The sequence below is a fragment of the Arachis hypogaea genome, chromosome 3 (assembly GCF_003086295.3).
Source record: "Arachis hypogaea cultivar Tifrunner chromosome 3, arahy.Tifrunner.gnm2.J5K5, whole genome shotgun sequence".
In the NCBI taxonomy this organism is placed as follows: domain Eukaryota; kingdom Viridiplantae; phylum Streptophyta; class Magnoliopsida; order Fabales; family Fabaceae; genus Arachis; species Arachis hypogaea.
In genome coordinates this window covers 27,186,668-27,203,002 of record NC_092038.1, presented here as the reverse complement: position 1 = coordinate 27,203,002, position 16,335 = coordinate 27,186,668, and the positions used below count along the sequence as shown (strand labels likewise).

The window sequence follows — 16,335 nt, the reverse complement described above, 5'->3', positions numbered from 1 at the left end:
TGCTGATGTAACATAATGCCATGTCTTATCTTTCAACATTTTAATTTGATACATTAATATTTAATCTGTCATATTAATATTTAGTTAACGATAATAAAAACTAAAATAAGTAATTTTTGAATTTTACTATATCAAAACAAAAAATAACATATGTTAATATTATGATTAATAAAAGTTTTTTAATTTTTAGTTTTATAAATATATAATAAATAGACTAAAAATTTAAATTTGATATATTTCTATAAAAAAATTTAATTAAAAATTCTAACATATTGTGTGTCAAAAGACCATGTTAACTACACTCAACATTTATTTAAATTTTATTATATTTAGAGCGTGTTTGAGAAGTTTTAAAGGTAATTTTTTTAAACTTTTGACTTATAAAAAGTCGTAATATTAATGTTGAGTGCAATTTTTAAAATAAAATTACACATTTCTAAGAACTATTTAGAAGTTCATAGAAAAGTAAAAAAAAAATAACTTCTCTCGTAATATTATTATTTTTTTATCATATTTTTATAAAATAAGTATTTTTAGAATTAAAAACTCAAATATAAAATAATTTATTTATTTATAAACTACTTTTAATATAATTATTTATGATTTAAATTATTTTGTCAAAAAAAAATTAAACTCTATTTATTCAAATTGGACCTTACATGTTAGCCCTAATAATTTAGCATTCAATTTGTCGAACACATCCTCAAGACTTCCACGCGTCATAATATATGACAATAATTTAAGGTTTCACTTGGATGTTAATCATCATGGAATCGTACCATATTATTGAAAATAATTATTCTATGTGCACATTAAAATTATTTATTAAAATTAATTTATAAAATATATATTAAAATATAAATATATATTAAAAATAAATTAAATTATATATATTTATATATAATATATTAATAGTTGATTTTAAAGTATAAATAATATTTTGTATTAAAAGATAGATGTTTACAGGTAATTATTCCTGTTAAACAAAAACTAGATTTCACGTTATTAGTGTGGACATTTGCTTGAAGCCTGGAACGTGCGATGCTCACGTGCCGCTCACGTTGCGTCTCTCAACTCGTCTTTTTAAGTGCCTTTCCCAACGAATCAAATTTCATCACACCAACTAACACTGTTCAAGCTCTTTTTATTTCTCCTCACGAGATTTCGCAACTCAAACCTTCCTCCGATTCTTTCCTATCATTTCCTGATTTCTTCCCACTTTCTTTGCTCCTCAACCCATTGAAAATAGTTTCCCAAAAAATATAAAAGGAAGATTTCGGTATTAGTACTAGTATCGAAGATTATTAGAAGAAAGAAGGTCTTACATGACCCACTTTACAAAATCCAAGACTGAATAGTCCCCATGTTCCCACCTTACCAAAATCATTGAAAATTATGCCTTAAGATTATTATTGAGATGATGATGTGATCACAACTGGCACATACATAAACTTTGCTACTATATCTCTCATGAACTTTGTGCCACACCTAGAACAACCCTTATCCCGTGTCCTAATTATGTAAAAATAAAAAGAAAATAAACTCCAAAAATACACACAATTTCTTTTGTTCGTTTTTTCTTGTTTTGTTTTGTATTTTTTTTTCAACCATGCCCTCTTGTGATGATAGTGAGACACTACTGCTACACAAGAACCTCAAGGAGAAGCAGAACAAGATCAGGAAGAGAGGTTGTTCCTCCTCATCTTCGTCCTCTTTGGTAAGAAGAAGAAGGTACCGTTTCAAGAGAGCTATTTTGGTTGCTAAGAAAGGAGTTATGGCCACTCATCAGCATCAGCATGATGAAGATCATATTCATGGAGCTTTGGATTCTTGTGAGTGTGGGGAGAGTAGCAGGGATCTTTCTTCTGTTTCAGCAAGGAAACTCGCTGCTACACTGTGGGAGATCAATGATTTTCCTCCTCCTCCTCCTCCTTCTTCAAGGGTCAAAAAGAAGGGCTTTGATGATGAAATTGTTGAGCAAATGAGGAGCTGCAAGGAAGCCGTTAGAGGAAGAGAGAAGAAAGCTGTGAGCTTGTCCAGATCCGAATTGTTGCGTCAGCTTTCAGATCCATCACGTAGTCCTAATTCTGAGGTGAATTTAACCAACCAAAAAAAGTCAGTTATTGTTGTTTTCGTTATTATTATTATTGAATAACAACTATTAGATGTATACTAAAAGTAACTATTATTATAAAATTTATGTTAAAATATATATATATTGAAAATAAATTAAAAATATATATTTTTATATATGTATATATTAGTTGTTGATTTTGGTGGTTAATTTTAGTATATTAATAGTATTTTTGATTGAATAAATGACCAAGGAGTAATGTGAGGAACTAACATGAGCCAATTTCGACCAACACTACGGTAGACTGCCAAAAAAGCCTAGTATAAAACCCACTACAAATGAGCTTTTGTTGAGTTTATATTTCAGATGTCTTTTCTAATTGAGCTTCTGATGTTCAGTTTTTTTAAGAGTTTTGGATGTTTTTGAGTTTCAGATTTTTTTTCTTATGTTAAATGTTCACCTGCAATGTTGGATGTGCAATGCTAATACTGAGAATCTTGCTCCTGAAATATGCTCGTAATACGCAAAGTATGTACTTTGTTTAACAATTTCCCCCAACTACACATAGGTGCTGCCGATAATGGAAACAAAAACTAGATAATGTTTGGAGGAATTTGCTTAGGTACAACTTTCGAGTACTAAGTTTGTTTAGATTTTTTAAGGACTAATTTTTCAGCATTTTAATTTTTCATTGGCTAAATCAATGGTTTAATATATTATGATTGTTCTTTCATTTGTATTGGTTGACCTTGGTGTGGCAATGTGGCGCTATATTTAGTGCTTCTTTTATTTGGTATTGGTTGTTTCAGAGAATGATAAGGTTTGAAGGTGATTGCTTCAAAAGAAGGTTATCAGCTTTATCTTATCAGCATCAGTCGGGTGATTACTACTTAGATACACATAGGAGTGCCAGTTTGATTGAGGTAAAGTATGTTTAACAACCCAATTACAAGTTACAAATCTTCATAATCATCATCCAGTTAATATTTTTATTTTTCTGGGTTTTTTTTTAATTTTTATTTTGGAGGATTAAAGAGAATGACACTTATAATAGTGACAGTTATAAGATGTTTTAATTTGTTTCTGGGTTTTTTTCTTCTAACTATTATTTTTGGGTACATGGTTGGGTCAATGTATTTGGATACAAATAGTGACAATGACTGTGTTTGGATCAATGCTTGGGTTTTAAGTAATCATGATTTCTCAAGTCTTTTTCTGCTCATAGTTTTCGAAAGCTAAAGATTGAACTGCAGGAAGCAGAAAATAAGCTAAGGAACAAGAAGAACTGCGAAAAACACACAATTGCTGTTAAGAACCGTTTGAAGGAAGCAAGGAGTGGCCTATCTACATCGAAGAAGCTTCTAAAAGTGTTGAATCAAATGTGCCTCAGACAGCAGCATTCATCAAGCATGCCTCTTATCTTGGCTCTAGGTGGTGAGCTTGACCGCGTCTGCTGCCAGATCGATCAGCTGATCCACGAGCAACGTGCAAACCAAGACGATGTTGAATACGTGGTGAAGTGTTTTGCAGAAGAGAAGGCTAGTTGGAAGCGAAGAGAACGAGAAAAGATTCACGACGCCATAAGGAATGTAGCAGAGGAGCTTGAGGTTGAGAAGAAACTAAGAAGGCAAACTGAAAGGCTAAACAAGAAGATTGCTGGAGAAATGGCCAATGCAAAAGCTTCTTATCTAAAAGTATCGAAGGAGCTTGTGAGGGAGAAGCGCGCGAAGGAGATTCTTGAGCAGATTTGCGACGAATTAGCCCGGGGAATGGGGGACGACAGAGCTGAGGTTGAGGAGCTGAAGAGGGAATCGGCAAAAGTCAGAGAAGAAGTGGAGAAGGAGAGGGAAATGCTTCAGGTAGCAGATGTTTTGCGCGAGGAGCGAGTCCAGATGAAGCTTTCGGAAGCTAAGTATCAATTCGAGGAGAAGAATGCAGTTCTGGAGAAGCTGAGGAATGAGCTCGAGGGATTTATGAAAACGAAAGAAGAAACAAACGGAAAGGATCTTGAGCTATATTTCAATAAAATCTGTGGGGGATATCATGATAAAGGCAAAGAGAATGAAGAGGAGAATGTTCCAGATGATGACGATGATGACAGTGATCTTCACTCCATTGAATTGAATATGGATAATGAAAATAGAGGATACAATTGGAGCTACGCTAGAAGAAATGCTTCTAAAGATGATTCAAGAAGAAACTCAACTGAGAAAGAAAGTAGCATAGGGAGAAAATCGTGCTCTGAGAAGATTCAATGGAGAAGTATTTGCTTTAACAAGGGGAAAAGCGATTGTGGCATTGAAAGTTCTGATCATTTTGATCCTGAAAAGAGGTCCATTGAATTCCTCTCGCGAGATCAGATACAAGATGATAATGGTGAAGATCATGAAACTGATGAGAGTTTTAGGTCCATCAAAAGTCTCCAAGATTCTATGTCACGTGTCAATCATGTGCCATTAACTTTAAACTATAGTGATGGAAGAGAAGCTGAGGAAAATGCTATTATTGCTCTGGATTTGGAGGGTGACATTTTGGAGCAAACGGTTGAAGGAATAAAATCTGGATCTTAAAAAGACCTAAAATGATGATATTAATTAGTAGGTGGTATCATAGATAGGTTCTATTCACAAATTGTAAATGCTGATATTAGTCAAGAGAGTTTTGCTACATAGTATCATTATCATAGGTTAGTTTCAAGGATTTGAAAATGATTGAGGCTTATTTATTGGTGTTATTATAGGTATTAACTAGTAAATCTTTAGCAAGAAAAATGATGGCCGAAGTATTGAGCATTGAAGCCTCTGCAATTTTTTGCTCAAGTTTTTCCATTTTGAACACCTAACCTATATTGGGCATTGGCCACACACAAATTATTTGTGTTTTCTCTACCGTATAATTTGAACTTTTGAAAAAAATGATTCACAATAAAAATTAGAGCATTGACCAACAATGTTATATGGGTAATAAATATTATCATTTTGAATCAATATTTGACCAGTAATAATTTGTACTCATTTATAGAAATTTACACATATAAAATATATAATTTATACTTATATTTATCAAAATTTTTACGTATGAGTCAACACACCCACATTTATCAGAATTTATATACATGAATCAGTAAAATTTATATATTAAAGATAGTTTGGTATTTGTATTAGCCAATTATTGACTAAAATTGCTAGGATCGGCTGGTTCTAGGACTTTCTGATTTGTATATATTTTTATATATTGATTCACAAATTTTTTCAACTAAATAATCAACCACTAGAATAAGCAAATATCCATAGATGAATAATCAAACTTGTTTACATAATATACAGTGTGACGGTCTTTTAATATATAAATAATATGATTGTAAGACTTACTGATATATATTTCGCATTTACAAAGTAAAAGCATTCCCTTCTTTTTCACTTTAACATATTTTATTCTAAAAGATGTTTATTAAATTTTGACTCCACAATAATGAGGGATAAAATTGTTAGTATAAAGATCTCTATCATTTAAAAGACATTCCAAACAATATAGTCTAATTCAATTCTAGAAATTTATTGATTTATTCCAAACATAAGAATTCTAATATGAATTAATTTGAATTCAATTCAATTCCATTCTGAATTCAAATTCAATTTCATCTCATTTATCTTATCCATTCCAAAACAGCTTGTATATCAGACCAGAATGCATGCATTTAATTGTTTTGGAAAAAAGCCTAAGTATGTTGAAATCAAAGATACAACTCCTCATATACAACCATGAAAGAAATGGTTACAACTGCAAAGACAAGTCCATAAATAAAAGGTTCAGAAGGTTACTGTTACTGATCATGAAACGAAGAAAATGAAACTATCTCTTTTGCTTTCCTTTTTTTTGGTTACACCACAGCAATGAAATTGAACATATTAACTACGGGAATACTACATCAATCCCTCATCACTAGACCCATCCTAGTGACTTTGAAAATGAAATTACTTGATCTTGGTTTTTTCTTCGGTTTCTGTTGTCGATGTGAAAGTAACTGGGTTTGTTGGATGATCCTTGACAACCAAGCTAAGCACTTCAGGCCTTGAATAGTGTCCAACCACATCAAAATCAAACTTGGACCTTGCTATCTCTCCAAGATCTGTTATGTGCAACCATTTTCAACAATCATTTTCTTAAATTCAACAAAATTTGCTGAAACATGGTGATAACAATACTGTTTATTCCAAGCCCAGCTTTCTTTTAGACGTCCAAAGGAGACAGTAATTAGGACCAAGAATTCGGGGAGTGTTAGTGCTGAGACAATATCAGTTGCAACTAGTGGCACAGTATCTAAGTTGTTCAAATTCATCCCAACACGAGGGTTGAACCAGTCTTTCAAGAAATGATGCTTCTAAGAATTAGTGTGAAAGTTGATGTCTTAGTTATGTTACCACCTTTTGTTATGTTGGAGGAAGAAGACGTTATGTTGTTTAGAATGATTTCGTTTAGTTTATGTTGAAGAAAATAAACCTTCTTTTGACTTGATTTGGTTTGTGTTACTATTGAAGCCAAATATTTGTGTGGTTAACATGTTTGGGTTCTCTGGTTTATGTTACCATTTTGATAAATGAACGGACCAATGTCAATGTGTTTTTAAGGTTTGCGTTGAAGTAAATATAGCTTCTTTTAACATTACGAATTATAGGTCAAATAGGTCCCCTAAGATACTATTATAAGGCAAATAGGTCCCCAACATGAAAACGGCACCGTTTGCATTCTCTGTCTAAGTGGGGACGAATTTGTCCTCCCCGAAACGACGTCATTTTGCCCCTGGTTCCAATACGACGTCGTTTTGTCCAGCGTGAATGGGGACCAAAATATCCTAAAGGTGACATGTCACAGTTAACCTGACACGTCAACACTTTAACTGGATCAAACGGTTTTGGGAACGTATCTGGGGGATATCTGAGAACCTCAAGGTCGAAATTTTTGTTAAATTTTGTGAGGGACAAAACTGTCGGATGGTAAATTTCTTGGGGACCTATTTGGGGTATTACTCTTTATTTATTTTTGCACCATAAATTTTCATTGGTTTTTTTAATCTTTTTTTTTTCAGATGTATCTAACACTAAGAGGCTTAGATGAAAGAGGACAAATGAAAAAAAAAAAACTCCTAAAAAATTAGATTTGAGTACATTAGAGTTATAGGTAATAAATAGTACAAAGGCCTAAGGGGAAAATAACCTAGGTCAAGTAGTTCAGTTTAATATTACTAACCTAACATACCTTACCCTTAAACTGAATACCACACATCTCTAATTTAATCTTCAAATCAAGGTTTTTTTTTTTAAAACCAGACCTCTTTATGGCTTAGCATTAGCACCGAGGTATTGGGACAAAAGATTTTATTCCTTCATTTTTAACCTCCATTACAACAAACTTTGCTTAGAGCATAGAACATAGTAATAATGATCTTAATGGGGTTTTACATCTGCCACTAAACTACCACTAGACTAGTAGATTTAGTTTATAATATAATCGTAGTGCTAATACGTCCACCTTTTAAATGGTGAGGAACTAACATGTTCAATGAGATAATGGTGAAAGATGAAGTTGTCACTTCAAATCTTGAAAAACTACTCTATTCTCCTTGTTTTATAGTTTCTTTTGTATTTCTTCTTTTTTAAGCTCTAAGACTGGGAATCACTCTAGTTAAATTAGCATTGTAACAAAAGTATAACATACCAAGATCTGCTGAGATGAGTGCCTCCCCGTCATAATTTGGACCAGCCAGAACAGCCCCTGAGGGTGATATAATGACACTGCCCCCAGCACATACAACAGCATCTGGTGTTAGTTCTTCTTCCGTGCCGCAAAATTCATACTCAGGAGCGGGTGGGTAATCCTTTCTTCTACAGAACTGGTTTGCTGACAAAACAAAACATCCACCTTCAAGAGCAATATGGGTCATTGAAGCTTGCCACACATCCCTGGCATCAGCTGTAGGTGCATAATATATTTCCACACCTATGAAACAAAGCTCCATAGATTAGCTAAGCAAACAAAATGCTGGCATGCAATTGCCACGGTATTAGCATAAGTGCTTCTTATTCTAAATACTTGGAGGTACGGATGCAAAGTCGGGCTAGAAAGAGCCGCAGCCGCAGCCGCAGCCACCACAGTCCCATTGAAAATTATAAACTTTATCATGTCTAGATATTCATTAGAAAATAATTTATTGCACTGTGATATGTTTGTTAAAACTATCAAATATTAAACTTGTTTTGCTTAACTTTAGGAGTATTTAAGACTTTAAGATGAAAATTGAATATAGAAATTCTAACCTTTCGCATACATAGCTGTCCTTAACAATGGCATCCTGTTTTCCCAACAAATGGCAGCACCAATTTTCCCAATGGGAGTTTCAAAGACCGGAATAGTTGATCCATCCCCAAATCCCCATATAATCCTCTCTAGTGCTGTTGGCATGATTTTCCTATGCTTTCCTAGGTAACGACCATGAGAATCAAAGAAGAGAACGGTACAATAAAGCGTGTAGCCATCCCTCTCAATCACACCCATCACCAAATACACTTTGTACTTTCCTGCCATTGCTGCCAATCTATCCACTTCAGGACCTACACAAGCATAAGACATGTTAGTGAAAACTGAGAAGTGTATGCCTACCGCAATTTGGTTCAACGAGGAAATTGGGAGAAAAGTTTTCAAATGAACATTTCTAAGGAAATCTCATCCTTTTAATTTTCATCTTTGATACCAAAGAGACAGTCAGAATCACTGGCCTGCATATAGCAGTATCAGCATATAAATTTGTTTCCTTGTTATAAAATTAAAATAGTAAGTTGATAGTTGCTCAACTATTAGAGTAAAAGAAAACCTATATACAATTATGAGTATTTGATTTTGCTTTTGTAAAAACTGATTCTAATGTAAAATGATTTACATTTGATAATTCCCCTAAAAGTGATTATGTCAGACAAGTAGATCACTTATACTGATATGGAATTGACTCTGGAAGACTAAAATTGATTATAAAACGTGCTATAATTTAAATCAAACAAGATGCTGCAGAATCCAACATCCAATGATCCAAACATATGCAAATTTTCCCTTTTCCTGAGCCAAGTTTTTCTATTCAAACAAATATCCAGTGGCACCAGGTCCAAACTAGAAAGTAATTGTTCTGAATGAGAAAGTAACTGATCATAGCTCTTACCAGGAACATCAATGGCTGCAGAGTGATACTTACGGAAATCCTCTCTACCCTTTGGAGTTCGGTTCCCAATCGAAACACCAAAGTTCGAACCACGTGGGTATCCACCAACAAACGCTTCTGGAAACACAACAAGTTGTGATCCATATCCAGCAGCTTCAGCAAGCAACCTCTCAGCCTTATCTGAACAAAAGAAACAACACAAAATGTTATCATTTCAAATCAGTTCACCTAAGAAAACAACAGTTAACTCTATCATACAAAAGAACCAATAGAAAGGGTACTCAACACTGAACAGTCAAATAAACAACCTTTCAAACATAACAAAGACCTTCACTTGTACCAATTTGAAACACAGAAGATGGTAATTCATACATAAGAGCACAGAAAGAAGATAAATTTAACGAAAAAGGATAAAGGGTATTCGAGAAAATACAAAAATTAAAAGCTTCAATGAGATAGGACCTAAGGTGGCGGGAGTGTCGTAGAAAATGGTGGAGGCTTGAACAACAGTGGCTCGGACAGTGGGGGCGTTGAAATCGGAACCCATGTCAACCTCTGCAAAGAGAGGACCATCGTTAACTCCTGAAGATGACGTTGTTACAAGTGCCATGTCTGTGTTTCTTCTATTTCTCCACCTTCCACTTCTCTGCACTGTTTCTGTCACAGGTTATTGATCCTTTCAGTATCCATTTCTTTGCATAAATAAAAGTCGGGTTTTTTTTTTTCTTAAGAAAAATTAATTAATTACAGTGAACTTTTACGGATATATTTTTCAAAAAATTTACATTTCTATTACTTATTTTTTTGACCCTATATTAGTATATGTACCCGTATCTTACCTGAAATAATACTATACAAAAAGTGTAAAGTATTTTAATTTTTTAAATAAAATTAAATATAATAATTATTGCTATAAAAATTTTACAATGTTAATTAAATTTAAAATTTTAATATTTTTAATATTATAAACATTAGAAACAATGAATAATAATTTTATTTATTTTTAAAATAAAAAATCATTCATGGATAATAATATATAGTTTGTGATTAAACTAAAATATTTATATTGACATTTTATTTTTGGATTAATCTTTGTATACAAGCAATTTACAAGTCCTTTACCCTCAAACGCGCCTCTTGTGGCATCTGTGTTTCACGAGCCTCTTTAAATCAATCCAAATCAATTAACGCGCGAATATATAACTTCTAATTTTCAAAAGATTTCATTTCCTTTTTCGAATTTCTTGCCAAATTTATTCGATCCTTCGTGCGTCTCTCTTTGGCTTTTCATTCGTTGTTTTACGTGTGTTTATCACTAGTTTTTCTTCGTCATTTACATGCGTTTCTCTCCCTGTATTCTTGCTTCGTTTTTTTCGATTTTCATAGTTTCTGAAATCAAGCTTTGAAATCGTTTTAAAGATAATGGATAATTCAACTTCAAATTGTCAACTGAACTAGGGCGATGAGGATTTTGAATTTGAATCGAACGAAGCTCCTAAGGTGTGATTTAGTTTTAGTTAATTATTGAATCTGAATTTGATGCAGCTAGTCGTTTATGATTGTCTAGCTGAATAATGCGTGAACATTGATTGTGAAATTAATGCGTTAACATTGATTGTGAATTGAATCTAATGTACTAGTTTTGATTAATTTTCTGCATTTTATACCAGACGTTGGGGTGTAGATCAGAACTTTTTGGTTGTATTTTAGAGAAGTTTGGGTGTATTTACAGTTTATGACTTTTCTTGTTATTTTAGTTGAGTCGTTGTTGTTCGGGTGTAGATCAGGAATTCTTGGGTGTATTTTAGTTGAATTGTTAATTTTTTTTGACGTGCAGAAACTCTATAGTATACCCTTGTTTTTAACATGGTGTATTTTGCAGCCCCTCTGTATTGATGATGACCAGTTTATTCTCAATGTTGGAATGACTTTTACCACCCTTGAAGATGTTGCAAAATTTTACAAGGACTATGCCAAGGCTGCAAGTTTTTCTACAAGAGTTCGGAGCACAAATAAGAAGGGAAACGAAATTAAGAATCAATTGATTTCATGTAGCAGAGAGGGAAAATGGAAATCTAAAATATCTCCGACCGAGAAGACAAATCCCATAACTGGTTTAAATTGTCCTGCAAGAATTTATATACACACATTGAAGGATGTTGGTGTTTGGATCATTTCAAATGTCGTGTTGCATCATTCACATCCTTGCTGTCCAACTCAAGCAGAGATGCTCAAACAGCACAGGGAACTAAGCATATCCGTTCGTCGTACAATAGAGAATAACGAAGAGGCTGGTATCAGACCAAGCAAAACTTACCAATCATTTGTTGTGGCAGTTGGGGATCACCGCGAGTTAAATTTTATCGAAAAAGACGTGAGGAATTACATCACGAGAGAAGTGCAGAATGTTTCGAAACAAGAAGATGCAAAGGAATTCGGGAAATATTTATTAAGAATGAAAGAGAAAAATCAGAATTTCTTTTTCGAGCTCGAACTCGAGGACGATCAGTTGATTAAGCTGGCTTTTTGGGCCGATGCAAGGAACAAAGCTGCCTTTGAGTATTTCGGAGATGTCATTTCATTTGACACCACCTACAATACAAACAGCTAATATGTTATTCTTGTTTACGATGCTAAATTAATGTTGTTTTCTGAATCTGCTGCAGAGGTGTATATTGGATGTTTTTGGGTGTATAAAATCATTATTTGGGTGTACGTAATGATTTTTCATTCTGCAATCTTGTAATTTGTTTCAGGTATAATTTGGTTTGTGGTTCTTTTGTCGGAGTGAATCACCACGATCAGTCAACACTTCTTGGATGCGCTTTGATGAAAAATGAAGAAATTGAATTATTCAAATGGTTATTTCAATGTTGGCTTCGTTGCATGGGAGGAAATGCTCTGAAAGGGATTCTCACCGATCAATACGCGTCAATGAAAATGGCTATAGAGGCTTTTATGCCAACAACAATTCACCGTTGGTATATTTGGCACATCACGAAGAAGATTCCAAGCAAATTAAATGGGTACAAGGGACATACAGAAATTGAACGAGAAATGAGATAAGTTGTTTGGAACTCTCATAGCAAAGACTCATTTGATAGGAATTGGAATGATTTTCTGCTGAAGTATGGTCTTGTGGACAACAAGTGGCTTTCAGGTAATGTTTTTTAAAATCTGCAGTAGAGGTGTAAATTGCATATTTTTGGGTGTAATATAGTCTGATTTGGGTGTATTATGCAGATCTTTACGAAGACCGTCATATATGGGTTCCAATTTATTTGGATCACCACTTCTGGGCAGGGATGAGAAGCACACAAAGGAGCGAGAGCATGCATTCATTTTTTAACAAGCTCATTACACGGAACAGCTCGCTTATCCAATTTGTCAAATAATACGATAATTGCCTCGGAAGCAGGGAGCAAGCAGAGAGAGAATCAGATGCTGCAGATTTTCATACAGTCATACCGTGTGCAACAAGATCTTCCATTAAAGCTCAATTTCAACATGTGTACACTCACCAAAAGTTTAGAAAAATCCAAGCACAATTCATAGGATTGGCGAATTGCATCACAAGATTAACGAACTCCACTCTAGGCTATTCAGTATACGAAGTTGGAGAACAAGTTTTCAGCTCTCAACAAGTTTGTGGTTACTTACAACTCAGTAGCAGCCGAAATGACAATGCTTATTATTCGAGTCAAGAAGCATATTATGCCGTCACGCCTTAAGTGTGTTAAGTTTTGAATGAGTAACCCAAGTGTCACTGAGATATATATTGGAACAATGGAGCAAGAAGGTAAAGAGGCGACACACACACATCAAGAGCAGCCACAACGAGCCACTGTTGGAGCCAAGAAGCAAGAGATTTGACGAATTGGTGTTTTGTTCGCAAAATATTTGCGAATTAACATCAAAATCGGAGGAGCTGACTGCCATTTTGCACCGTGCCTATGATAACATCATGGTTGAGATGGAAGAACTGAAAGCCAAAAGGAAGGGGTCATGTTCGTTATCTCACGAAGATGCCAACTTGAAATCTATTAACGAGCTTCAAAGCCCTCCAAGGGTTCGAATAGTAGGACGTCCAAAAAATAGGCTAGGTTCAAAGTTGGACAAACAGATTGCAAATGCCTCAAAGAAGAAGAAAACAAAAGCTTTAAACGAGGTAAAAGTGATGGTCTTTAAAAGTTTATTACTTCCACTTAAACCTCTTTGATGTTGGATCAGTGGTGCGTTCAAATTCTAGCTAATATCATGGACATGTTATGAATTATTAGTTCAGGGACCTGTAGCAGGAGATAGTTTTTTGGGTGTATAGATACAGTATATGGGTGTAACGATGATTTTTTTGGGTGTATTTCTGAATTTTCTTGTGTTTGACATTTTACATTTATATATTTTCAAATGCTGCTGTCTTATGTTAGAAATTATTATTTTGTTTATTTTTTATGGTTTAAGCTTTTAGGGTTTAGGGTTTAGGGTTTTAGTTTTAGGGTTTAGGATTTTAGGGTTTTAGGGTTTATGTTTTAGGGTTTAGGGATCCAGCATTAGGGGATAGAGGTTTGGGTGTATATTGAACTTGCCTTGGGTGTAAAATTTCATGTTTTGGGTGTATATCTGCTTTGATGTTTTCCTTCATTTTTTAGAACCTGTAATTTAGACCTTTTAAATATAGAAGAGATAGTCACTAGAAATTTCATGTTTGGGCTTAGGGTTTAGGGTTTAGGGTTTAGGTTTTAGGGTTTTAGATTTTAGGGTTTAAGGGTTTAGGGTTTTAGGGTTTTAGGATTCAGGGTTTAGGGTTTAGTGTTTAGGGATCCAGCATCAGGGGATAGAAGTTTAGGTGTATATTGAACTTGCCTTGGGTGTAAATTTTCATGTTTTGGTGTATATCTGCTTTGATTTTTTCCTTCATTTTTTAGAACCTGTAATTTAGACCTTCTGAATACAGAAGAGACAGTTTAATTATGAAATTTTTTTTATAATAAAATTGGATTATATTGGCAAAATTTTACACCATGTGTTCATTACAAGACTACATAACAATTAGATTAATCAGTATCAATATCATTAGAATTTATCTGACAATAAGGACTCAACAACAGTGAGGATGGCTTGAACAATCTTATTGCATCACTTCCCCTAATGGCTTCAGCTCTATCTTGATTCATTTCATGGAATAGAATTCGGAAAGCATATTCTACTCTAAAGTGGTCCACCTCGTCCTATAGTTTAAAGAATATTCTTTTTAATCAACCATGTTAATTTAGTAAAGTAATAGAGAGTTATATTTTTCTAAAGACAATTACCTGAGTCCAATTGTCCCACTCATACTTCTCCTTTTTTAATGTTTTCAGGCTGAATTACTTCAAGCCACTTTATTACATAAATAGCACAATCATAACTGAAAAACAAAAAATAAATTAGCAAATTACACATAGGAAAGATTAATTTTCAGAGTGAAAGATTTATACCTTATTTTTTTGCCTAAGATGTTAATATACGGTGGTTCAATTTCTTGATCCTTTTTCTTGAGAGGTCCCCCCCAATATATACCCTCATTCTTGAAATTACATATCTCTTAAAACACAAAACAAATCAAAATATATGAATAAATTAAATAAAAAAATACACCCAAGAAATCACAAACTACCCCTTATGTTGAACAGAAATACACCCAAATATTAAAATACAAAATACAGAAACAACTTACAACGAATTTGTTTAGCTTCATTCTAGCTTCAGAGGGACATGTCTTGTGATACGGGTCAAGTATATAAAATTTTTTCTTTTTTACATCAGCTACCTATAGCCACCAATGCTCTGAATAGCAAATAGGTGCAAAAATCTGAAACATGTCCACATTGAACAGTGTTTTAGTTTAATTGGCACATAAGTAAAAAATTGTGATAAGAAGTTTTAGAAACAAATACTTACATATGGATGTGATGCTAATTTTTTGAGGTCCAAAAACGGTATAAACATTGGGTAGTCTTAAACCCTAAATGGCTTTTTGGTTTTAGGTTGTAAGAATTCGCCATCTGGATGATTCCCAATCGCCATGTTCTACAACATTTGTGAAACACCAAATGAAATAATTAATACACTCAAATGAATATAGAAAATACACCCAAGGTTGAATTGAAGTACACCTTACCACAATATCTGGGGGAAGATAGTATATTTCTTCTTGAAATCTTTTAATGTGCAGTTCGTTTAGGATCAGGCACATGGCAGTGACAATCTAGAAAAAAAAAACCAAAATCAATTTACATGAATTGCAGTTACATTTCATGATAAAATCATTAACGTTATTCTAATATTACCTCAGCTTCTATATGTGTATCAGCTTTCAGAGATGTAAAGTGGATTTTTGACAAAATGAATCGATCTTGGGCTTTAAGGGTGCACACAGCGTCATACTCATTAGTGCTTCCATCTCCGTATGTCTTCACACGTGTGGCCTAGAGGTAACATTTCTCTTTCATTTCAGCCGAGATCTCGTTGCTCTTCAGAGGAGTTTCAAACTTTTCAAAACTTTCTTCCCCACACTGCTTTTCAATATGTGGACTTTTACCTTCTGCATAATCCAATGCTGTTTTCACCCCACTGCTTGCAATTTTTTCCACCAGTTTCCCTAATTTTTTGGTTAGTTTTGGTGTTTTAGGAGTCTTTGCCCTCTGTCCCTCTTGCGTTGCTACTTCTTCTTGGCTTGAATCCGTCAAGCCAAGGCTAAATGATGGCATCGAACCTTCTTTAGGAATGTAGGATGCTGTCTGTGCCATCATCATCAGTGTAGCAGTGTCTTCTAGGGCTGGATTACTACGTGATGACATATAACGTACTATAAGAATAAGAATATACGAATGATATTGAAAACCAAATTTTACTCTACTGAACTTACATTTTGGATGGAGCTGGTGGAACCGTGGGTGTGCTTTCATCAGATTTCGGGGGTTTTGGAGTGCTGCAGGATTAGATAAAACAAATCATATTATAAAAAAACTAGTTACAGATCTTATGTGAAGATATACACCCAAGTAAGTAAATT

General features: G+C 33.9%; 2 protein-coding genes across 2 annotated transcripts; one reads left to right on the top strand and one right to left on the bottom strand.

Moving 5' to 3' along the window:
- The first annotated feature begins 1,112 nt into the window (after positions 1 to 1,112).
- LOC112789993 (uncharacterized) lies at positions 1,113 to 4,944 on the top strand. Its single transcript, XM_025832187.3, has 3 exons — positions 1,113 to 2,092; positions 2,884 to 2,997; positions 3,328 to 4,944. The coding sequence occupies exons 1-3, from the start codon at positions 1,610 to 1,612 to the stop codon at positions 4,642 to 4,644; spliced, it is 1,914 nt and encodes a 637-aa protein (XP_025687972.1). The 5' UTR covers positions 1,113 to 1,609; the 3' UTR covers positions 4,645 to 4,944.
- Positions 4,945 to 5,799: 855 nt separating this feature from the next.
- Positions 5,800 to 10,042, bottom strand: LOC112789992 (bifunctional nitrilase/nitrile hydratase NIT4A). The gene is made up of 5 exons (XM_025832186.3): positions 9,744 to 10,042; positions 9,282 to 9,461; positions 8,389 to 8,682; positions 7,790 to 8,071; positions 5,800 to 6,203 (listed from the first exon to the last, which is right to left on the bottom strand). Exons 1-5 carry the CDS (start codon positions 9,889 to 9,891, stop codon positions 6,049 to 6,051), a joined length of 1,059 nt encoding a protein of 352 aa, XP_025687971.1. The 5' UTR covers positions 9,892 to 10,042; the 3' UTR covers positions 5,800 to 6,048.
- Positions 10,043 to 16,335: the final 6,293 nt, after the last annotated feature.